General features: G+C 33.2%; 1 protein-coding gene across 3 annotated transcripts; it reads left to right on the top strand.

Annotated features, from left to right (window-relative positions):
• The first annotated feature begins 262 nt into the window (after positions 1 to 262).
• Positions 263 to 26,019, top strand: LOC134714856 (vesicular glutamate transporter 3-like). Of its 3 annotated transcripts, none has more exons than XM_063576494.1 (12): positions 263 to 284; positions 2,453 to 2,611; positions 3,600 to 3,742; positions 5,214 to 5,331; positions 5,837 to 5,924; positions 6,414 to 6,500; positions 7,141 to 7,280; positions 17,642 to 17,794; positions 19,547 to 19,679; positions 20,157 to 20,267; positions 21,428 to 21,555; positions 24,855 to 26,018. In XM_063576494.1, exons 2-12 carry the CDS (start codon positions 2,453 to 2,455, stop codon positions 25,146 to 25,148), a joined length of 1,554 nt encoding a protein of 517 aa, XP_063432564.1. In that variant the 5' UTR covers positions 263 to 284; the 3' UTR covers positions 25,149 to 26,018. The 3 variants fall into 3 exon arrangements, with proteins under 3 accessions (XP_063432564.1, XP_063432563.1, XP_063432566.1); XM_063576493.1 differs by lacking the exon at positions 263 to 284 and adding an exon at positions 412 to 435; XM_063576496.1 differs by lacking the exons at positions 263 to 284; positions 6,414 to 6,500 and having other exon boundaries at positions 24,855 to 26,019.
• Positions 26,020 to 26,330: the final 311 nt, after the last annotated feature.

Raw genomic sequence — 26,330 nt, forward strand, 5'->3', positions numbered from 1 at the left:
CGACACCTGGAAAATAAATATTTATGTAAATAGTATACTCCTTTTGACATGTCAATTTCTTCAAATCAATAAATGGGTTTTGGTCGAAATGATGTATGATCATGTATAATAAACACATGTAAAAAGAAACTGAAAATTATAGAAATTAATCATTTCGGAAACATTAAATTTAAAAACTGCGGATAATATCTCTTAAATATATGTTTAAGAGGATCCATCCTATATCTGTATATATACAAATTTAATGACATAAAAACTTGAGGAATGGATCATTACTGACGGACGTACGTATAACATGTACAAGTTTACACAGTAATACAAACTTTCTGAAAAAGTTTATTTTTAGAATGATATATTTCCCGTTTATTTGTAAAATGTATATATATCATTGAGAAATAGAACTATTTAATTCATACTACAACAGGCTATACAGAGGTAAGAACTATTGGTGTATTTAAAAAATAAACAAATGAGTAACAGTTAACGAAAGCTGCATTTTTCAAACCATGGTTTCATATGCAGCTTTACTAAACGATCCTATAATTGGAATTACAAAAAGTACCAGGTATTCACTCACAAATAAATGTGTATCGTCGTATGAATCGCAGCGAATTTAGTCATAATTAGAAACTTTTGATATCTTCAAGAATTTATGGATATCTTTCGTTCGAATTATGGTCCTAAAATATTTCGAGAAAATGATCGGACAGCTTCAGTGACAAATGATAAATTTCGATAAAATTGAGATTGAAAATGGGGAATGCATCAAAGAGACAACAACCCAACCACAGAACAGACTACAGCAGAATATCGCCAACAGGTTTTCAATGCAGCGAGAAATTCGGATAGTTTGTTTAGAATGTAAAATGATTATGATATTCCATCATGTGTCATCTCGAGAGATACAAATTCATAAGAATGGACTGCGAAAAAAAAAAATAATATGCAAGAAGATTCATTTATTTCAGGAAAATGCGAACTAGAAAATCTAATTAAGTTAAAAAAAATAAGCATATTGATCAGATGGACTGAAACTGGTCTGTTAAGACCTATATCATGTATATGACAGATCACGTGTTTAGACCATCTAGCTGGTTTGTTTTCAACAATTTGGCGATATTGATAGATTGTCACGTATATCTGTTCTGACTAACAGAAGTTATTTTGGAAACTTTGTTATCATTGAAACAATTTCATAATACTGGCTCCTGTTGAAACAAATATTCTGTATCATTTAGTTCGTGAGGAATATATACTATCTCGCTACATCGAAGACCTGTTGGTGACCTTCCGCTGTTGTTTTTGCTATGGTCGGTTTGTTGTCTCTTTGACACATTCCCCATTTCCATTCTCAATTTTATAATGTGTTTTTTCCTTTGTAAATAGTATTCCAGAATACATTTTCAAATTGGAACTTATATTATGAAGAAATTAACAAAACAACGAAATAGATAAAAAAAAAAAAAAGAACAAGAAAAAAGACCCCAGTACTTTATGCAAAATATGAAAAAGATTTCTTCAATATTGGAGCTTTCTTATTTTCTTTTCTCTTTTTTTTCTGGTATTACAGTGTCGCGAATTTGGCGTACCAGGACACTGTAGCTAAATACGAAGAAATAAAGTATATCCGGAAAAAGCGACTGTTCAAAATTCTGTTATACAATATAATTGATTTTCGAGAAAACAACTTCGGACTTTTGCTTAGATCTATATGACCAATGAAATCTTGATTTACTATGCAAAACAGATATCTTATATAAGAGGGGTATAAATTTGGAAAACAAAGTAAACGGAGACAAGGTGAATTTACTTGAACCGCTGGGCGAGGAAAATTCCTTTTTAAGACTGTTGTAGGACATTTTTTTAGATAAAACACGACACTGGTTACCAACCAATTAAAATCAAACATTAAATATTTTATTACATAACTCAACATGCTCAAGGTGTAATCATGATGTTAACCTACTTCAAAGATTTAAAAGTTACTTATTATTTCCTGGTACAAAACAATAATTATAGGTATGGGCATTGTATACATATGTATCAATTAAGACGACAAATTTAAAACGATTCAAGTAATACTCTGAAATAAATATATGTGATAAATATATCAATAAAAATGGTGAAGATGAAAACATCTATTTATGAATAAAAACTATCAATCATGACACTTCCCCTTATACTGTTATACTCTCAATTTCTAATACTTTTTACATAGTGAAATCTCGAATGACTAATAAATTAATCAATAGTATCAAAGTTAATATGTTCTCCACCTAAAAATAATGCTTGTTCAAAACGCGCCATTTTTTTGCATTTATATGATTTTTTCAGAAATTAGAGCACTTGGAAGCACGGGTTATAGTTCTGTTTTTTTTTTTAATTATTTTTCAGATATATAGGGATGTTGAGGAATATTTGTTTTAGATATGTTTATTATTTTCTGTTTTAGATGGGATGTCCCAAAAGGTTTTTAGTTGTGTTTTTAGGGTTTTGCGGACTGTTACTTTCAATAGGATATCGTTCAGTATTTGCAATGGTTATGGTGCATATAGTTAAACCAACACATTCATCAACAAATAATACGAAATCTGACACCTTATTCAAACATGTATGTATTTTCTTTCTTCTTATTTTCCAATATTCATGATTTCTAGAGAGATGCCGCGAATAGTTTAAATTTTTGATCTTTTTGAGGGGGAAAAATCGGTTGTGTAACTGTTTGTGTGTATGATTTTTGCTTTATTGTACTATTTCACATACTTTCAAATTGAAATTAATTAGTTTTCAAGAGTTTTCCACATATATTTTATTAAAAAAATGAAACAATAAACTTTAATTGCAAAGAACAAAATATGTTGGTTTTGTTCCCTCCTCAGTGTTGCACAAGGGATATAGACGATCCCTTTATACGACAATAAGGAGATGTGGTATGATTACCATGAGACACCATTCCAGCAGAGACCAAAGGACCAAAATACAAGGATGCAAACATCAACAGTTCACAGTAAGTTATACAAGGCTCCGGTATGATAAAATGTGAAATAATTGTGCTATACCGATTACTTATGTGTGAAACTTTTGAAATCTAAACAGCAACACTTGGAAAACATAAATACCATGCAAAAGAATCAATTTCAATGTACCATGAGTAAGAGGGCGTGGCTAAGGTAAACCTCTATGAAAATGAAATGTGCCAACGCTAAAACAACTGTTCACGGTATATTAATTTGACTAAACATCAAAACCTACAAGTATATCAAGACATTTTTTTCATATTACCGAGATTTGACTATACTATACGGCGTTTGTCGTCTCTCGAGAGGTTACAACTGTACAAAATCTGAATGTGGTACAAAATGAATGATTTCACATCTTAAGTTGCTCTAACTTTGCCGCGTTCCAGAATTAATCCATTTTTTTTCTGTTTCTTTCACATTTGACCCTCTCTTTGTGGTTACTGTATCTGCTGTTGAGTTTTGCCTAAAACTTGGTGCCAATTAAGAACGCGTGCTTTTTAAAACTTCTAATGCATTCAAAATAATAATAAAAAGCCTTGCATATTTGTTTTTATTAAATTGTTTTTTTTTGTTATTTAGTGTATTCCTCTAAACAGTAGCTGTAACTTATCTTTGAACTGGACAGTGGACGGAACGTTATATCTAAATACGGCATATTTTGTCGGAGGTTTATTTACGCAAGTACCAGGAGGAATTCTCGCTACAAGATTTTCACCAGTAAGGTTAGTAAGACGATGAATTATGTTAAATTTTTATTCACAACCAAGGCTTCGGATGTTTTTTTCAGAATTAAAGGGACGACCATTCGATATTGGAAAGGGGGTGGGCGTGGGCGGAAGATTCCTCCCCCGGTTTGATTTGTTTTCATGTGTTGCTATGCATGCTAGTTTTATTTCCACATTTGTCACACTTTTGGATCCAAAAATTTCCTGCGTTTTATGTTACAAAATTGTCATTTTCAGCCTGACAGCATGTACATGTGCAAAAAAATCAGACACAAAAAATAATAAACCTCTGATATTTCATATGCATCATATTATGTTGCAGGCTAAAATGTCGAAACGAGGTTGTGCAGATGATATTCATGTCATGTTTATAATGAGCGCGTCATCATTTCTTTGTTTGCGTCCAGATGGTGTCTTCTTTTACTTTAAGTATATACCATCCTACATGGTCTGAATGAAGATTTTCAAACATCAAAAACCGTGGACAAATTTGAAGAACAAACTATGAAAATCAATTGAAAAGTGCTTAAATTCATCAGATCGATACAAAGCAGAAGACATATAGAGAACGATTCATTAATTTTCAAAGATGTTTGAACTAAACATACATTTTATTTTTCAATACCTTTATGAAATTTGATTAAAAAAAAACAACCACAAAACAATAGTGAAAAATCGGAAACAAGTATAGACAAATTAGAAAATGCACTAATGACCTAAATTTTGCAGCCATTGTCAAAAGTTTTATTTCCTTCTACTTATATACTTTACCGTCTTCCTTCATCCTACAACATTGAATAATATAGTCTATTAGTTGTAAAATATGCACAAATCTAAATACAAAACTAGAATAACATTGAAGCATAAATTTAGGACAAAGATAAGCCGAAACATTGAAAGAGACAGGCTATTGTGAGTTCTAAAAGGTGTCAACATGACACTCACAAATGTATAAGATCAAATTATAAAGGGCTCAAGAACAAAATTGAGACTGACTTCTGCAAATTTTAAGTATTTTGAACTAAAATTGAAAAAAATATACAAGACTATAACAATGACTAGAGAATCCTGAATTGGGACAGGCGCAAACATGCGCTGGGGTTAAACATGTTTGTGAGATCTCAACCCATATACCTCTAGCCAATGTAGAATAAAGAAACACATATGCATGGAATTGATGAGAGTTGAATTGCATGAATTCTAAACGTAGTAGAATCAAGTATTTCGACAAGGTAATTTCAAGCATCTGGTTTATATGAGTTGCCGTTCATGTCAAAATAGTGATGGTTCAATCTAGCTGTATTTTCTGAATTTTTGCATTTTTGTTGAAAGGATCTAGATGTTTTCAACAAGTATTTGGATGGAAAAACCATCTAGATGAAACCATTGCTATTTTGACATGAACGGCCACTCACAGTTTTATGTCTCTTTGGTATAGTTTTGATTGATGTAACCATTTTGATTACAGAATATGTGGTCTATCAGTGTTGTTATCCAGTATATGCATGGTTGTGTTACCGGTTTGTATACAGAACAGTCAATATGTTGCAGTACTGGTAGTACGGGCACTGCAGGGCGTTATAGAAGTAAGTGGTTGTAGTTATGACTATGCGGAAATTGCATTGAATAATAGATTAAAGTCATATTAGTTATGAAAATATGCTTCTGCATGGAGCAGATATGACAAATTGAAATTTCACCTAACTGCAATCTTGAAATTTCTACAATATAATATACTGCAATTGAAAAAGCAATACAGTAATCATAATAATAGTTATGGCATACATTTGTTTTCTATATGCACGTGTTCACAATGGTCTTATACTATCTAGCTATTTTGCATAAGCTATCTACCTCAGTCATGTATATTATTTGCCGTTTGGAAAGTTGGCTCAAAGAAGTTTTTCACTAGTTATATTGGTTAAAGGATTCTCTCTCATATATTTATTTTTGTAAAATTATCGGTAATTTTAACCAGTGTACATTTAACAAAAAAGTATGAAGAAAACCCACAATATTCTCCATATTTTTGTTTGTTTGATGAAATCCATTCAAGTTTAAATATTAAGAACTCAATTTTATTGTTGAAAGGGGCCATCTGTACCTGCCATTAATGGTGTGATATCTGCATGGGCTCCAAGGTCTGAAAAATCCAGAATGATAACCATAGCGTATGCAGGTAGGTTAAGTAAATGATTACACAAAGCAAGATCATATAAAATAACACAATCCTAGTTGAAGAAATGTTTTCTGCAGATTCAGAAAAATGCAGTGTAACACTATGGTTGTGAGAATAAGTGGCAAGCTATCTGGTCATATCTTGTACATGTCGATATGACCGCGTGGTGTTATGGGGAAATATAAGTTACTGTAAATAATCTAAGCACAATGCAATATACTTCAAACGAGTCGCTGAATAATTATAAAGTCTTGTTGTTAGTCTGTTCATATCAAGTTATTTGTGACAAATTAGTTTCTTTAATCATTTAATGTAAATATATTACGTAATATATTAATTTACTTCTAAAAATAAAACAGCAAATTGTTTCAATAGTATGATATGGTTTTAAGGTGTGCACTGTAGTAGTACTGACATTTTATTTGTAAAGCATGTCTGAATTAAACCTGTTAAATTGATATGATTTCCATAAATGATCTTGTATTTTAGGTGCCTATCTGAGCCCTGCAGTGGCGATGATAGTATCAGGAACATTGTCTTGTCATGTTTGTTGGCACGCTGTATTATATCTCTATGGTAAATATTTCACTACTACAATTTTGTATCTCTATGGTAAATATTTCACTACTACACTTTTGTTCAGGTAGACTTGTCCAACGATCTAGAATCCACCTTGTCAGTGCTGAAGCGGCGGCGATTAAAATGCATTTGAAGAATCAAGTTGATAAATTTACAATAAAATTTAACTTTATACTACCTCAGTTAAAGATGACATATTCCAAACATTATTTGACTGTATAGCCGACTATTTACAAATATACGGATTGGGCTTTCCATTACAAAAGTACTGATTAAACTTAACACAGAGAATATAGCAAATGATGTTTCAAACACAATTTAGGTGATAGTTCCGTTCTCCTATATGACATCAGGATTCAAAGCAACCGTGCAGTACTATAGAAAATCGAGGTTTTTTACGATCATGAGAATTGTTTGAGTTAAATGGAATTCTACAAAACGGGTCCTTTGCATTTGAAACTAGTGTCAAAATCAAATCACTATTTACTAATTTAAAGACTTTCCATTCTTTTAATAATAAATTTTTAAAAAAGACTTAACTTTTGTATGTATATATGGTAAACACCATTTTTTTAAGTATTCATTTACATGTGAATTGGATAATTTATAGCCGACGATGCTGAATTTTTATTTCTAGGTGGACTTGGTATTTTATGGTCAATATTATTCATGATCATCGTTGTTGATTCACCAGGAGCTCACCCAAGCCTATCGATCAATGAACGAGCCTTGTACGACAGAGAAGCTTCAGCAGCTCAACGATCTTCTACAAGAACGGTAAGTTTTTATTCATATACACCACCCTCGTAAATGTGTGCAAACGTAGAATACTTCTTTAACAACCTACGACAATAGGAAAATCATAAAGTTTACCATTAAAGTCACAATAATTTAAGGAACTAATAATTAAAGAAATTGTGAAAAAAAAGAAGTTCCATCCCTCATTTTAGAAGCAATAGTGAATTTGGTTCAATTAAAGAATACAAAAATGTCAGGATTCACCTCAAGAGCTAACAAAACCTTTAAACAGATTTATTAAACAGCACATAGTTACGATACTGTTGACTGGTCATACAAGATTGCATATTTTGGCTTTAATATTGATTCACTCATAGAGTCTTTTCATCGAAATTAAACACATTTATTCTAAAACCACGCAGTTGTTGGCATGTTATGTTCTTCTCATATACTAGTAGTTTATGATGGTATAATTCTAAACCACTAACGGGAGGGATTGTGCCTAATATTCATATGACGAAGACATAATTTTTCAATCACTTTAAATGAGGTCTGAAGCTGGCATGTCAGTATCCGCTAGTAGTCTGTTGTTATTCATGTTTTATTGTCATTTTGTTTGTTTTCTTTTGTTACATATTCTGACATTGGACTCGGACTAATCTTAAACTGAGTTTTACTGTTTTACTGTGCATTTGTTTGTTCTACATTGGCTAAATGTATAGGGGAGCGTTGAGATCTCAAAAAACATGTTTTACCTCGCCGCATTTTTGCACCTGTCTCAAGTCAAGAGCCGCTGACTTTTGTTAGTCTTGTTTATTTATTTTTTATAGTTTCTTGTGTATAATTCGAAGTTTAGTATGACGTCCATTATTACTGAACTAGTACACATACAGTGGAGATCACTTCTAACCTCTCATTAAATCTGTCAGAATCTGTCAGGAGAACTGTTCTAGGACAGTACGTAGAACTGTCAGCCTGACACCTTTTAGTCAGTTCTAGGTTAGAACTGTTCTAGCTAGAACTGATTTGGTCAGTTCTACCTAGAACTGATTTGGACAGTTCTACCTAGAACTGATCCTGACAGTTCTACCCTAGAACTGATTTGGACAGTTCTACCTAGAACTGATCCTGACAGTTCTACTCTAGAACAGTTTTAGTCAGTTCTACTTCTAGAACAGTTCTGATTACAAATTCTACGGCTAGAATTGATTTATAAAGTCTACGGCTAGAATTGATTTATAAATTCTACGGCTAGAATTGATTTATAAATTCTACGGCTAGAATTGATTTTTAAATCCGACGGCAAATATTGATTTATAAATTCTACGTCTAGAATTGATTTATATGTTTTAAGAACTCTTTGTCTAAATATAAAGGCTTCGGCAAAATGGCGATTAATATTATTAAGAGTTTTGCTATTTTGCCGGTTTTATTTCAAATTTTTCGTCGGCAAGAGAACATGTTTAACCCCGTCATATTCTGCATGTATGTGACTGTTCCAAGTCTGGAGCCTGTTATTCAGTGATTTTCTTTTGTTGATGTGTTACATAAATTATTTGTTTTTCTTTCATTTTTGAACATAGATTAAGCCGTTAATATTGGGAAAAAGGGGCCGGGAGGGGGGGCATTTTTATTTCAATTGTTTTACATTTGTCATTTGGGGAGTCAGGATGGCTCATTTTACATAAAAAAAATTATCTGACCTTAATCTTTGTGTAAAATGTTATTCTGGTCCAAACCACCAGGGACGGATCCAGCAGTTTTAAAAGGGGGGGGGTCCAACTAAATGTCCTCATTCAAATGCATTGATCGTCAAAAAGGGGGTCCCCCACCGCTCTGGATCTGCCATTGATCCACTATCAACTTAAACTGATCATATTTGATTTCATCATATAAATCTATATACATTTAGCTGCAAACTGTAGGAATCCAGATTATCTTTAGGCAAGGATACCAATTATATTGGAAAACATTAATGATTTCAAAATTTTATTTGCACTCAATTTATGATAGTACTAGCATGTCCTCTTTTTATTTAAAATATTGAATTGTAAACAAATGTGATATCTTTTTACAAGTAGTTTTCATACCTTAGACGGACCTGTTATACAAAAATCTTTTGACCGCATCAATCTAAACTGACCTTATTTGCTCTTTCTTCCTGCAAATCTATATAGCTGCACAGTAATTCAGTTATAAATTTAGGTCAAGAGGGACTGTAATATACAAGTTCCAGCAATATTGGAAAACAATGACCTCAAAATTTTGTTCACATGAATTTAAAGTGCTAGCATGACCTCTTTTTATTCAAAGTATTGAATCGTAAACAAATATCAGTAGTTTTCATACTTCAGACTGAGTCGAATGTAATAAATTGTTTGACCGCATCAACCAAAAATTACCATATTTTCTTTTTTTTTATGCAAGTCTATATAGTTGGACAGTACATCAGTTATAATTTTAGGTCCAGAGGGATTGTAGTTTATAAATAACTGCAATATATTGGAAATCAACAACCACAAAAAAAATTCGCATTGATTGAGAGTGCCATCATTTCCTACTTTTATTCAAAATATCGCATCAGAAACAAACATCAGCTAGTTTTCATAGCTCAGACTGACTCATGGAACAAAAATATGTGTCTGGGCAACAACAACCCAACCATAGAGCAGACAACAACCGATCACGATGGATTGTATAATTCAAATGACAGCGTGTCCTCTTTTTATTCAAAATATTGAATTGTTAACAAATTTCAGAAGTTTCGATATATATCAGACTGAGTCGTTTTAATAACAAATTTATTTGACCGCATCAACCAAAACTGAACATATGGGACCTTTTATAGCTTATTGTTTGGTGTGAGCCAAGGCTCAGTGTTGAAAGTCGTACCGTTGACCTATAATGGTTTACTTATTTTTAAATTGTTATTTGGATGGAGAGTTTTCTCATTGGCACTCACACCACATCTTCATGATCTTCCTATATCTATATATTCTTTATCATGTAAATATATATGGCTTCATTGTAAACCAATAATATTTTTAAGTCAGGACAGATATTGAATGATAAAGAGGACACCAAATTTTATCCACATCATTTTAGAGCGCCATTATTTCCTCTCTGTATCGATAATATTACTATTTAAGGAATGACTGTAATATTTTTTCTGTCTGTGAAGAAATAACATAAAAAAATTTGGTGCACACTGATAAATGTGCGTAGCGGGTTTTTAAACAGTGTGCACCACATTTTTTACGTTATTTCGAATAGACAGAAAAAATATTACAGTCATTTATTATAATTTAATTCTAAATTTCATTTTAACAAAATGTTTAAACCTTGGCGAACCATAAAAAAACGTTGATGTTACGTTCACATGCCTAACTTATGTCTATGGGTGTTGATAACAAAATAACGTCAGAAGACCCGTTACATCCAAACTTATATTATTAAATATTGAACCGTCACAAAAGTGACTTTTAAGTCAGTATAGTTCATGATGTTTTTTTAAACAAAACTATTTAACGGCATAATCCAACACTCACATGACTGATTCATATACTTTATTTTAAAATGAAAAGTACATGTATGAGAAGTTCTCTTCTTGGAATAGTGTTACGAATTTGCAGTTTAAGAAGGTTATAATAGTTCTACAGTTATATATTTTTCGATATCTCTATTACTTTTCCATATCATCCGTTTATCGTTGAAAACTGTATCTAAAATCATCCCTTTATCCTTGGTTGCTATCAGACGCTTTACCTGTACAGTTGTTACTAGGGTGCTCTCTTCGAGGTCCGCGTTAGAAGTATTAATAGTGGGTAGCTATCCAGTGTAAATTGTCATTCTTATCAGATACGTCGTAAGAAGAAAATTAAATAAAAGGTTGGACCGTTAATATTTAAAGACGATTAGCAGGAGTATTCAAACAAAGTGGAGTGTTTGAAACCTGTTGAGAAGATATAAATAGTTTCGGTTACGTAGAAGTTGTATAAACAGGGTTAGTGCTAAGGTTTTGCGTTCCACATCTCTCACTATTGCATTGAGTGTTTGCTGTTAAACCATACCTTAGGGCTACCTTGTTCCAACCGTTTTATAAATATATTTTAATAAAGTTTCATACGTCGAAAGTTTACAACAGTTTGAATAGTTTCCATACATTCGTTTTATTCAGGTTTCAGACAATAGTTCCAAACCGTTTGACCCGTTTCAAACATTTAGGTTTCAGACAGGTTCCAAACATTTAGGTTTCAGACAATAGTTCCAAACCGTCTGACCCGTTTCAAACATTTAGGTTTCAGACAGGTTCCAAACATTTAGGTTTCAGACAATAGTTCCAAACCGTCTGACCAGTTTCAAACATTTAGGTTCCAGACAGGTTCCAAACATTTAGGTTTCAGACAATAGTTCCAAACCGTCTGACCGGTTTCATACATTTAGGTTCCAGACCAGTTTTATACATTTAGGTTTCAAACCAGTTCTATACATTTAGGTTCCAGACTATAGTTTCAAACAGTTGGTTTTAAACAGTATCGGACAGAAAGGGTTTTAAACAGTTTTAATTCAACAAGTTCGGGTTAGGTTGATAGGTGTTGAAAATCGTTGTATGTAGTTAAGTATTTGTTTCATATTTGATAGTGATAGTGTAATTTTTTATTGACTTTAGAACTTTTGAATTGCTTTTCAAATCCAGGAAACTGGTACGAACCCGAGGATAAAAACATATAAACGTCCCCGCCCGGTTACACGTTACAAATGGTGGCTTAGCGGTGGGATTTGTCTAGCATTTCTCAAGCGTATTTTGTACATATAAATTGTATTTTATCATGAATTCAAAAAGGAAAGATAGTGTTTTATATGATCCTGACATAAGTTTAACTGAGGAACAGTTAAGTCAGGAAATAGATATTTTAACTGCCGAATTAGAAAAATATCGGCATGTTAAAGACAGATCAATTTCTCATGTTGATGCACCCCGAACAGTGTTTAGATATAGTGATTCAGGGATAATTTCAGTCAGGCGTCCCGAACAATTGTCAAAACAAACAAACTCTCCGATTTATGAAAAAAACGTTAGTAGTAGTGTAAATGGAGGCGGTTTAGGAGCCCGACCTAGATCTTCAGTCAGGTTTGAAACATCAACAACTGCTGCAGACAAACAGTCTTCGAAACATTTTACTGAACAATTACAATTCCCAATTAATGACAAATTTGTCACAAAAAGAGCAAGTAAAACTGGTTTAACTCGTGATACCGAGTTTTGTGAAGATAAACAATCCTATGCTTCGGATGGATACAAAAATAAAAACATAGTTAAGACTGCTACCTATGATGGGAAAGGTCCTTGGCTTGACTTTAGGTCCCATTTTGATGCCTGTTCCCAAATTAATAACTGGACAGACAAAGAGAAAGGTCTGTATTTGGCCGTTTCTCTCAGGGGCCAAGCTCAAGGTGTTTTGGGAAACTTAACCCAGGAGTCTAGACAAGATTTTAAAGAATTGGTTAAGGCATTAGAAGAGCGTTTTTCTCCGTCTAACCAAACGGAGCTGTACAGAACTCAGCTCAGAGAGAGACACCAGAGAGCTGTAGAGACCTTGCCTGAGTTGGGCCAAGACATAAGAAGGTTAACTAACCTTGCATATGCAACTGCACCAAACGAAGTGCGGGAGACTTTGGCAAAAGAACAGTTCATAGACTCGTTAATAGATTCGGATATGAGGCTCCGCATAAAGCAGGCAAGACCTACTGATTTAAATGACGCTATCAGACATGCAGTTGAGCTTGAGGCTTTTAACAAAGCTGAAAGCAAAAGGATTGAAGGTCATGGATATTTAAGAACTGCGTCTGAAAATAGACACAGTGCTGACAACATGACAAGTCAGCTTTTGAAAACAATGTCAGAGACATTAATAGAGTTGCAAAAAGAAATGAGAGACTTGAAACAAAACAATAAAGGTAGGAAGCAGGGTGGTGGTCCGCAGCCCTTTCCATTTAGGTGCTATGCTTGTGATGAGGTAGGCCACAGAGCTTTTGACTGTCCTACTTATCCAAACTTTCAGTATAATTATCAGCAACCTAGTTATCAGACCAAACCTAAAACAAGGTATACTAACCAAAACTATGAAAATTTAGATTCGACACCGGGAAAAGTGGGGGTCCATAAACTATATCCTGATGCAGGTATGTTCCTGAAAGCAAAAGTAAACGGAATTATCACAGATTTGTTGATAGATACTGGAGCTACAGTTTCAGTTATCTCCACTAAAATGTTTAAGGAAATGTCAAATATGCCTTATTTAACTCCAACTGAAAGGGATATCCTTACGGCTAGTGGACATTCGTTGCATGTGTCAGGCAAAACTGAACTTGAAATTGAAACTGACACGTTCAAATGTATAAACGCTGCCATAGTTGCTGACATTAATGTAGATTGTATACTAGGGTTAGACTTCTTGAGAACACAAGAAGCTAACATAAATATATATAAGGGGACTTTAACTATTAAGGGACATGAAGTTAGATTGTATGTCCAAGGTCACATAGGCTGTGACAGGGTTGTAGTATCAGAAACTATCAACAAACACCCTAGACGTGAGATTGTTGTAAATGGAGTTGTATTCAATGAAGTTCCGGACCCATTTAAAACAGAACTTGTTCAACCTAGAGATGACTATAAGAGAACTAATGAAGGAAAGTCTGAGATCAGATGTGATGACTGTGAAACAGTTTTTAAGAAGCAGGAGTATCTAAAAAGACACACGAAAAATATACACAGAGTGGAGACTAATAAAAGAAGTAACAGAGTTGTTGAAAAGAAGGTTGGTGTTACAGAAAGAGGACAAGATGATTTTGATCAGTCTGACCCTCAAAACCGGATAACTATTTTGGATGACAGTAGCAACGCAGACTTAGATACACCGGACAGTTTAGATAGCAATCTGCAGGACTCTGAACTGAAGGCATGTTATAGTGAAGGAGGTATCATCGGATCAGTTATAGATACGGATAAGAAGGATGCAGTTTTTCATTACAAGGAATATTCTAAAGAAGACATGTCACAAAAGAAAGAGGAAAAGATGGTAGATTATATTCTGGAGGACAAACGGAGTGGTCCTTCAGTTATAAGGGAAAGGTGTGCCCCATTACTAGGTGTGGCGCCAACAAAGAAAAAGTGTAAGTCCTTCATACGAGCTGACAATATTGAGAAGGAAATAAGTGAAGAAGTGGAACATCCGAAAAGACAGAAGTTTGTAACAAAACAACAGGCCACAAAAACCAACGTAACAAAAGAAAGGAAAATAGTTAGAATCATAACAAAGTATGCTGAGAACGGTCAACAGATAGAAAAGGTTGAGGAGCACGAGACAGTTTGGATGCCGTTATAAAGATTTGTTTTTGTCTATTTATTGATGCAGGAAGCGTCATAAATTTTGAAACTGAATTGTAAAACTTCAATTTGATTTCTGTTGTTTATAAATGTATATATGTCCGTCCGTCGGATGGGGACGTTAAATCCGAGGTCCCGTGTTCAGGAAGTACCACGTCTTGTGCACGTTAAAGAACCCTTTACAACAACTCTTATTGAGGGGTCCATAAGTGGCCTGTTGTGAGGCAAAATTGTTTTAAACCAGTTTTTGGCAACACAACTTTTCTAGTGGTTTTCAAAACAGAATATTTGAAATGGTTTTATCTGGTCAAAATTTAATCCAAGTTCAGTATTCAGTTGCTTTTACAAATATGAATAAAAGTATGATACTAGTATTTGGAAAATAGGAGCATAGCTAACAAAACAGAAAGAACATGCTAGTCGAACGAGGCTGACAGGAACCCCGGAACTGTGAGTAGGCTAGGGTACCCCTAGGTCTGACGCTTGCCGGCAGATTGTTGTAGGAAAGCCATTAGTTGGTTATCATGGTATAACCCTCGGTGTACAAAAAGTTGCTGGGAGACGTATTGCGGAATGAGTGGATACATTGAGGTTTAAAGTAGAATCTTGGTATGGTGTCAGCTAGTTTTAACGAGAACAGTTTTGATTGTGTTTTGATTAAGTCAGTATAAAATTGTAAAACTCATGCGAGGACGCATGAAATCGGAGGCGTGGGTAGTGTTACGAATTTGCAGTTTAAGAAGGTTATAATAGTTCTACAGTTATATATTTTTCGATATCTCTATTACTTTTCCTTATCATCCGTTTATCGTTGAAAACTGTATCTAAAATCATCCCTTTATCCTTGGTTGCTATCAGACGCTTTACCTGTACAGTTGTTACTAGGGTGCTCTCTTCGAGGTCCGCGTTAGAAGTATAAATAGTGGGTAGCTATCCAGTGTAAATTGTCATTCTTATCAGATACGTCGTAAGAAGAAAATTAAATAAAAGGTTGGACCGTTAATATTTAAAGACGATTAGCAGGAGTATTCAAACAAAGTGGAGTGTTTGAAACCTGTTGAGAAGATATAAATAGTTTCGGTTACGTAGAAGTTGTATAAACAGGGTTAGTGCTAAGGTTTTGCGTTCCACATCTCTCACTATTGCAGTGAGTGTTTGCTGTTAAACCATACCTTAGGGCTACCTTGTTCCAACCGTTTTATAAATATATTTTAATAAAGTTTCATACGTCGAAAGTTTACAACAGTTTGAATAGTTTCCATACATTCGTTTTATTCAGGTTTCAGACAATAGTTCCAAACCGTTTGACCCGTTTCAAACATTTAGGTTTCAGACAGGTTCCAAACATTTAGGTTTCAGACAATAGTTCCAAACCGTCTGACCCGTTTCAAACATTTAGGTTTCAGACAGGTTCCAAACATTTAGGTTTCAGACAATAGTTCCAAACCGTCTGACCAGTTTCAAACATTTAGGTTCCAGACAGGTTCCAAACATTTAGGTTTCAGACAATAGTTCCAAACCGTCTGACCGGTTTCATACATTTAGGTTCCAGACCAGTTTTATACATTTAGGTTTCAAACCAGTTCTATACATTTAGGTTCCAGACTATAGTTTCAAACAGTTGGTTTTAAACAGTATCGGACAGAAAGGGTTTTAAACAGTTTTAATTCAACAAGTTCGGGTTAGGTTGATAGGTGTTGAAAATCGTTGTATGTAGTTAAGTATTTGTTTCATATTTGATAGTGATAGTGTAATTTTTTATTGACTTTTGAATTGCTTTTCAAATCCAGGAAACTGGTACGAACCCGAGGATAAAAACATCTAAACGTCCCCGCCCGGTTACACGTTACAATAGTATTACTGACTATACTGTTAATATATAATTTGAAGAAGGACAATGATTGGTTTTGTTTGTAGCCTAACGTCCAGTGGCAAATATTTCATTTATGTTCAGATCGAGTATATTTTTCAGACTTTCAGGACTCCCAGATATTATTCATAATCGTTATGGATAAGTTTGGCAACGAGCTAATGCAAATGTACATACACAATGACATGTAGTTTTTTTTACGTTTAACAACACTGATTTCATTAATCCCATAATCCATCCACTGTACAATTTTCGTTTGAACATTTGTCAAAACAGAATCCTAAATCATGAATGTAAATCCAAGGCAAACAAGGTAAATTAAGATTAAATTTCCATGAATTAAATGCCGAGTTATATTTATGAAGAGACTGTTAAAAACGGGGAACGAAGAAACGTAAATAATGATGTTTCATTTGCAATCTTATAAAAATATTTCTCCGATGAGTTGGATAACCTCCTATCCACTTCGATATTTGTACATGTAAATTTTGATCAGTAAAAATATAGAAAAATCCGCTATTATATATAGTAAAGTAATTGGAACTGATTCTTTCTTCTAAATTCTAAAGTGCCCTTCCTGCAGTGACGTCATTTAGAACTGTTCTTCAGTCCTGACTGATTTGGTCAGTTCTGCTGACAGTTCTACAGTTAGAACTGATTTGGTCAGTTCTACCTAGAACAGTTTTAGACAGTTCTACCCTAGAACTGATCCTGACAGTTCTACCTAGAACTGATTTAGTCAGTTCTACCTAGAACTGATCCTGACAGTTCTACCTAGAACAGTTCTAGGGTAGAACTGTTCTAGCTAGAACTGTTCTAGGACAGGTTAGAACAGTTCTATGACAGATTATTCTGACAGTTCTAATGAGAGGTTAGAACTGATCTCCACTGTATTTAAATATTGGCCAACTGGAGGATGACTCCGGAAGCGGGAGTTTCTCGCTGCATTGAAGAGCAATTTGTGCTATATGGTCGGTTGTTGCCTCTTTGACACATTACCAATTTCCATTTTCAATTTTATTATAATTATGTTTTATTTCAGAGTATACGCGTGTCAAAATTTCTAACTCACATTAATAAATATATTTTGGATTATACTCTTCATTATATTGTACCAATATCAATTTGTTCTTTTTTCAGGCCAGCGCAATACCATGGAAACACATACTTACATCTCTACCTATGTCCGCCATATTTGTTGGAAGTTTTTGTAGAAATTGGATCTTCTCTATGCTTTTGACTGAGATACCCACGTACCTCCAGGATTCATTCCATCATCTGAGTATTTTTGAGGTACGGGGATTCAAAATAATATGAATATAAATTAAAAGGAAATTGTTAATATGTTCGTTATCGAAACAAAAAGCCGTATTAAAATATCTTAGTGATTTGTCTTTATGCCTGTTTGTGCCTCTTTGTTACATATTTTTTGGTCTTTGTGACAGTTTAGATTGTTACACAATATTGACTGCTGTACCCCTATTTTTTTTTTATCATGCCTGGTTTTATTTTGTTCACACATCGTTGTGATTATAATGCAACTTGATGCGACGGTCATACAAGTGAGAGGATTAGCTTTTTAATCAATATTTTCCTGTACCAAGTCAGGAATGACAGTTGTTGTCAATTCGTTTGATGTGTTTGATCTCTTGATTTTGCCATTTTGCCATTTGTTTTACAACTTTCCGTTTTGATTTTTCTTCAGAGTTAAGTATTTTTGTGATTTTTGTCGAGCCTTCGACTTTAGTCGAAAAAGCGAGACTAAACGATCCTACATTCCGTCGGCGTCGGCGTCGTCGGCGGCGTCAACAAATATTCACTCTGTGGTTAAAGTTTTTGAAATTTTAATAACTTTCTTAAACCATACTGGATTTCTACCAAACTTTGACAGAAGCTTGTTTTTGATCAAAAGATAGTATCCAGAAGTAAATTTTGTAAAAATAAAATTCCATTTTTTCCGTATTTTACTATAAATGGACATAGTTTTTTCTGCGGGGAAACAAAACATTCACTCTGTGGTTAAAGTTTTTAGAATTTTAATAACTTTCTCCAACTATCCTGGGTTTGTACCAAACTTGGACAGAAGCTTGTTTATGATCATAAGATAATATCCAGAAGTAAATTTTGTAAAAATGAAATTTCATTTTTTCCGTATTATACTTATAAATGGACTTAGATTTTTCTGCAGGGAAACATTACATTCATTCTGTGGTTAAAGTTTTTAGAATTTTAATAACTTTCTTAAACTATCCTGGGTTTGTACCAAACTTGGACAGAAGCTTGTTTATGATCATAATATAGTATCCAGAAGTAAATTTTGTAAATAAATAAATCCATTTTATCCATATTTTACTTCTAAATGGACTTAGTTTTTCTGCGGGGAACCATTACATTCACTCTGTGGTTAAAGTTTTTAAAATTTTAATAACTTTCTTAAACTATCCTGGGTTTGTACCAAACTTGGACAGAAGCTTATTTATGATCATAAGATTGTATCCAGAACTAAAGTTTGTAAAAAGATTACTCCGTTTTTTCTGTAATTTACTTTTAAATGGACTTAGATTTTCTTACAATCATAAAATAGTAACGAGGAATATTTTTATTGATTTTTTTCCTCATTGTTGTTGAGCCTGCGATTTACAGCAAAAATAGGCGAGACACTGGGTTCCGCGGAACCCTTACAAATTTTTCTTTTTATACATGAAGAATTAATGTTGTTCGCTGATATGTAGACTATTCATTTAAAAATTGTCATATTCTTCGATAGATCATTGTCTAGGAAAGCCGTTATTATTACGACACTAAGTGCATATCCAGTAGCATCATTGGAAGAAAGTTAATATTCCAGGGAAAGACGTTTGAGCTATTCCCGATAGGAACACCAAGAGCTCCATGCAAAAGACCGTAGCATGTTATCACTCTGCAGGTGTTTCTTGAATTTTGGTAAATAAACATATGCATAAAACAAAAGAAAGATACTGATTACTTACAGAACAATACAAAAAAATGTCAATCATAATTTACAATGCATTACTTCTGTTTTAGATTGGATTATTGTCAAGCATATCAGAGGTATGTATGACAATTGTTACCGTTACCGGTGGAGTGTTAATAGATACACTGATAAAGTCTGGTCTGATAAGTACCACAGTAGGGAGAAAGATGGCACAGTGTTCAGGTAATAACTTAAATAGACAAACCTACAAAATCGTATTGCAGATAGTAGGGTCGAATGATACTGAGGAATTACACGAAGGAATTTCTCGAAGATACATTGGTCGAATGATAATGAAGAATTACTCGAATACTTTACATACCGGTATGTCTTTTTATAGTCTTTCGCTTTTTGACTCGTCGTTTTGTCAGTTTTATTTCAACTCCTTATTTAAAGTATAACATCTTTTCTTCAAAAGTGTCTTTCATTGGAATTCAGACAGTTAGTTTTGGAGATTAGTAACACAAGCAAACAAACATAAGTTAATTTATGATATTATTTACTTGGGATGGAATAAAGATGAATAACAAAACATTAAGTATAATGATGTCGTTACCAATTTTGACTAATCGTTAGATTGCAAAAGTAGAATAAACCATTCAGAAAGGACTTACAACTTATTGAAATATATTTTTTTTCACATACGTGGACTTATTTCAGGTTTTGGTATTGAAGCAGTATGCATTATTTGTCTTGGCTTTATAACACAGTTGGAAATTGTTATGATAGTTATGTGTGTTGGTGTAGCCTTCAGTGGGTTGGCTATTTCAGGTAAGGAATAAATACAATTCAATTTAGATATTTCTACACATCTTACTTCTCTTAAAAGAACAAGTAAAGATTTTTGTTAGAACAAATTATTTTTCTGTATAAACATGTGATGCGTTCAGTTTGAAGACATCATTTACAGAGCACCAGTAAGTTAAGAGTAAACGACAAACTAATTTGCTTAGTTGTTTGGTGATATTATATAAAACAAAATAATAATATATTTTTAATGCAAATAAGATAATGCAAAAATTTGATGATGTTGTATAATTGCCTATAAGACAACTCTCCACTAGATCCGATATGACCTAGAAGTTATCGACAATAGGTCACCGTACGGATTTCAACAATGAGCAAAACCCATACCGAAAAGTCAGCTATAAAAGACTAAACGGGAAAATGTGAAACAATTCAAACGAGAAATCTAACGCCATGATTTAGGTAAACAAAAAAGAATAAATGAAATACAAATACTTATGATATACAGCAACACACGATTTTTAAAAACCTAATTTTATTATATCTCAAACTCTAAAAAAATTGTAGTTTGATTTTTGAAATTAATTTTAACCATCGAATTTGGATCACAAAATATGTATCATCTGTTCAGTGTTACCTTTGGTTGCAGCTCTAAAAGTGTATGTTTATTCTATTTATTCATTTAGTGGCAGCGATCACAACATATGTATCCCCTGTTCGGCAATCTTTGGTGGCAGCTGTCACAAAATATTTATGATATGTTCAGTAATCTTTGGTGGCAGCAATAACAAAATATTTATCATCTGTCCAGCAATTTTTGGTGTCAGCGATCACAAAATATATATAATCTGTACAGAAATCTTTGGTGTTAGCGACCACACTATATGCATAATTTCTACATAAATCTTTGGTGGCAGTGTTTACAAAATATGTTTAATCTGTTAAGCAATCTGTGGTGGCAACAATCACAAAATGTGTATCGTCTGTTCAGCAATCTTTGGTGGCAACAATCATAAAATATGTATCTTCTGTTCAGCAATCTTTGGTGGAAGCAATCACACAATATATAATCATCTGTACAGCAATCTTTGTGGTAGCAATCAAAACATATGTATCATCTACCCATTAACATTATTGCAGCAGATACTTATATTTACACTTTTGTAAACGACTTATATTGACAGGATACCAAGTTAATCCTTTAGATCTTTCACCAACGTACGCAAGTGTTCTAACCGGCATATCTCGAACAGGTGTAATAGGAGCTATACTAAGTACATTAACAGCATCGATTCTTCGTGGTAGACCAGGGGTAAGTTAATTTACCGATTGATTATAACTGCATTATTGTTTTACGGTACATCATCGCATGGTGAGTTTTTACTATGTTATCATGAATAACTTAGTATATTGTTGGTCAATTTAATATAGGATAAAACAAGTACGTTATCTTTCAAATAGTCGATTAGATGCTTGTTCTGTCTTAATTGGTTAAAACTTTTTAGTATATGTTGACCAACTTCCCATTAGTTGTCGAAGAGGTTGCTGTATTATTGAAGCATGCTCCAAATGTCTTTTTTCGTTCAAATTCATACTAAGTCAAGTTAGTCAAATCAAAGGAAAGTCTGATGATATTTTTTCGACAAAATGTGACATGTTAAAAGTTCGACCAATATATGGTAGCTATTGTATTGCCCTGGTGGTGTCAAATAATGCCGAGTTTATTCTCGTAATATATTTTTCAGTACCCTCAAAGTGTATATAGAATGCGCAAACACCTAATAATTGCAGCTGCTGTACATTTGATTCCTGTTGATTATGACAGTTTAAGGGCAGGTTATGCATATATATTACTACGCAAGAATTTATTTCATTTGTTCTGTTTTGTAAAAAGTCCACTGTTCACCAAATAATTCAAAGTTCTTCCACTAGGTTGCTGTTGATGACTTAATTCTTTGTTATTTCATATAGATAATGAAGAATTACAACATAAACGCAGTCAGGGCTGCGTAATATCTAAATCTGCATCTAGACATTGACCATGACTGTCGGCTGGAAAACTAAATGTTGCGACATAAATATGTTATTTGAATTTTCCTGTTGTGACTTTCTATTTCTGTTAAGTAGCATCCCAGCGCACCTGCATAATGAATATATGTATATCGTGAACATGTTGTTATTTTGTACACGTTATTACTCGTACAATCATATTGTTTTTGTATGTAAATCGTATTGCTACGAATGTCTTGTAAAAGAATTAGGTATACATGAGCACTCGGGTAATCCCACAATCAAAGACATATAATTTGACAAGGATGAGATTTTAGCAAAACATAAGTCCTTCATGGCCTCAATAAACATGTCATTAAACACCAAATCGGAGCACTTACCTTGTTTGTATTGGATACCAAAGCTTCATAAAATTCCGTACAAACAACGGTATATTGATGGCTCATCTTTATGTTCCACTAAAGAATTGTTCATTAGATTGACTAAAATTCTGTCCGCAGTGAAAGAGGGTCTTCAAAAATACTATGAAACTGTTTACTCGCATAGTGGTATTAACCATATGTGGCTTCTTAAAAATTATAAAGAACTTCTACACAATTTTAAATCTCGGTCTTTTTCTGAAATTAGTTCCATCAAAATTTATGATTTTTCAACCTTGTATACCACAATTCCCCATGTGAAACTAACAAATCGCCTAAAAGATATAATCCACAATGTATTTCAACATAAAAATGGTATCATGCGTTATTCATTTATTACTTTGGGATATGATAAGGCATATTTTGTTAATAGTGACAAACAAAAAGGTAAAACGTGCTACACAGAATAACAAGTGGTCAGTATGCAGGAGTTTCTTATCGACAACATATTTGTTGAGTTTGGAGGTAGACTTTTCCAACAAATTGTCGGAGTTCCTATTGAAACAAACTGTGCGCCTCTTCTTGCCGACCTCTTTATTTCGATATGAATCGCAGTTCCTTCATACACTTGTCAAAAACAAGAGGATAAAAGAAAACAGACTATTCAATTTCACTCCGATCTTTTCTGTTTGGGTTCCATTAATATATCCCCCAGAACTAGAAATTAAAGAAACAACAGACACGGCTTCCTCCTTTTCATTTTTAGACTTATATCTCGAATTTGACTTACACAGTCATTTCAGTACCAGAATCTAAGACAAACGAGACTATTTTATTTTTTGAAATTATAAATTTCCCTTACCTTAGTAGCAATATGCCAACTTCACTTGCATATTTATTATATATTATATTATTCGATATTCAAGAGCTTGCAACTTCTACTCAGACTTTGTAAAACGTCATCAGTGTCTGAGTAGAAAGTTGAGGAAGCAAGGGTATGCCAAAGAACGTCTCGTCCTTTTTCTAAAATGTTCATCTGCAGGTACCAAGACCTTGTTGATAAATATTCACTATCAACTTCACAAATAATGCATGATGGTCTTGATGTATAGATTCTGCGTACTGATGTTGTTTATCATCTTAACAACATGTTATATTGTTCCTTCATTTGTCTTTGTTCTATTATTAATATTTCGTTTACTGTTGGAGTGTTTTATGTGATATCAATTTAACGTGGCTCGGTACTAAAACATCACGGCAATGTGTTTGTATTATCTTTCATTTCTTGCTGGTGTGTTTTGTATATGCGACATTTGTGTTTCTTCGGTTCTTATAACTCTGTACTTTAAAAGATCCCGTCAATATGATATTAGTCTATTATATGTAATTATGATATATTTCTGTTATGAATTAGAAAATACGTTGAACCACAAACGTCAAAATTATTCAATCGCGTATTTGAATGAACTATTTGTGGATTCTTATAAATTCTGTATAACTTTTGGACAAGTTTTAATCTCGTTCTATTTCTGAAATGAATTCTTAAATACTTTTTTAACCCTGTAGTTAACATTGCCCATGTGAAAATTTTAAATTGTTTGTCTATACATTACCGACAAACTTATGTGTCGTATAAAATTTTCTGACGTCAGATACGCGAATCAATGAATGTGTTTGTTGATAGATGTTCATTGTGTTCTATCAAGTTGTTCCTTTTAAAATTGTTACACGATGATGACTGCTGTAGCCATATTTTGACTATTTTATTTTTTCTATGTCTATTTAGTTCACGCATTATTGTAAATATAACGGAATTTGATGAGACTGTCATTAAAGTAAGAGGTTTAGCGCTTTAAAACCAGGTTTAGTTTGCCATTTTCTACATCTAAAAACGCCTGTACCAAGTCAGGAATATGACAGTTCTTGTCCATTCGTTTTTTATGTGTTTTGTCATTTGGTTTTGTCATGTGATTATGGACTTTCCGATTGGTTTCTCTTCTAAGTGCAGTATTTTTGTGATTTTAATTTTTTTGTACAAATAATTACTTGTATGATGTCATCATACAAGTTATTATTAGTTTAAATACAACTGAACAAGAAATTACTCTTACAATTTTGTTTTACAACGTTTAATCCAGTGGCATTAATTGATACAATAATTAATGGCTTGCCACTGCATAAATGGAAAATTGATGAATTTATATCTATACAATTTGTCAACTATACATTTTGTTTTCTGTAGATTCCCTATGAAAAAACGTGGCACGAAGTGTTCTGGATAGCTGGTGCCATACATCTAGCTGGAGTTTTATACTATGGCATATTTGCATCTGGACTAAGACAGTTCTGGGCTGATGGCCTTTCTGTAGGAAGTGAACGATTAGTTAATCCATCATCAGACCCAGAGTTTGCTCAAGTATCAGGTGATATGGAACATGAACACGTGTTAAGTAGATCAGTAACTTATGATTCAATTCCAAAGGAGGACACAGAAGAGTGTGATGATAGTCCTGATTGGTTCTTGCAGTCTATGTAGTATCACATTTCAAACTTATTATTTATTGTAGTGATTTTGTTTTGTAATAAAAAAAAACCCAGCAAATTGATATTTGAAACTCATAAACAAATTATCATAGTAATTGCAAATTTTTAAAGAGTTGATCGCGTATAAACTGTTGAATTTCAATTCAATGTAGAATACACAAATTCAACAAAAAAATATGCGATAAAGAAACAGAATTTCCTGTAAATTGTCTTTCGACTTTAATAAAAAATGATAATTTAGAACTGTACATGTATACTAATAGCAGGTTCCAAAGTATGCTGGTTTAACACTGTCCATTCTTCCTTTAAATGGAATTTCCGTCTTTTTATGGCCCCGAAACGAAGTTACAGATCAAGTGTAAGTTTTGTTCCGCTTGGCTTATTTTTGCAGAAATTACAGGCTTTGGACTTTGATAAATTATTGAAAATCACAGTTATACGGACCTTTTTTTCTAAACGCTGTCAGATATTGGGATGATTTTTGGCATGTGAGTTAACCAAGATGAGTTACAGATCAAGTTTAAGTTTCGTTCAGCTCTATAATTTTTGCCAAAATTAAGGGTTATAACTTTGAAAATTGTTGAAAATCACAGTTATACAGACTTTTGTTCTATACACCTCCAGATTAGGAGCTCATTTTTGATATGTTAGACTACCATCATGTTTGTGTCAACATCTGTTATTAAAACTGCTGATTTTTCAACTTTTTGAGATGGGACCATTCGTGCCGCTTTGACACGTCTAGTTTTTTTCAGGAACTACAAATATTTCTTTTAAGTAATGGTACTATTTTTCTGAAAGATATTACGCTTCATATGAGCATGTTATTCCGCATCATACGATTCCACATCCTTTTAATCGATTATGTATAGCATTACTTTGAAGTGAATTCTACGATTTGAACGATTTAGATAATAAATTGTTTAAAACAATACACAAGGTATGTGTTTAAATACAAATGAAAGATCAATGATTGTCTAAATACCATAGTCTCTCTATTCTTTATCTGTTTGTATAATAAAACGTCTTCGTATCCGTACCTAGGTTGCAAAAGATCTTACTCTTGAAATATGACTTGGCTAGTGTTACTCAATCTTGCGTTTTCACAGTGTATTTAACACTTTTTTTGTTTGTATTCTTGTGGTAAAGGCTGATTTTTACGTACGTTATTGTC

This window comes from Mytilus trossulus, chromosome 4 (assembly GCF_036588685.1).
Source record: "Mytilus trossulus isolate FHL-02 chromosome 4, PNRI_Mtr1.1.1.hap1, whole genome shotgun sequence".
NCBI lineage: Eukaryota > Metazoa > Mollusca > Bivalvia > Mytilida > Mytilidae > Mytilus > Mytilus trossulus.

Coding starts and splice junctions, on each gene's coding strand:
- LOC134714856 (XM_063576494.1), top strand. CDS start 2,453: ATGGGATGTCCCAAAAGGTTTTTAGTTGTGTTTTTAGGGTTTTGCGGA. Junction 7,281..17,641: donor AACGATCTTCTACAAGAACG/GTAAGTTTTTAT, acceptor TTCTTTTTTCAG/GCCAGCGCAATACCATGGAA. Junction 17,795..19,546: donor ATCATCTGAGTATTTTTGAG/GTACGGGGATTC, acceptor CTTCTGTTTTAG/ATTGGATTATTGTCAAGCAT.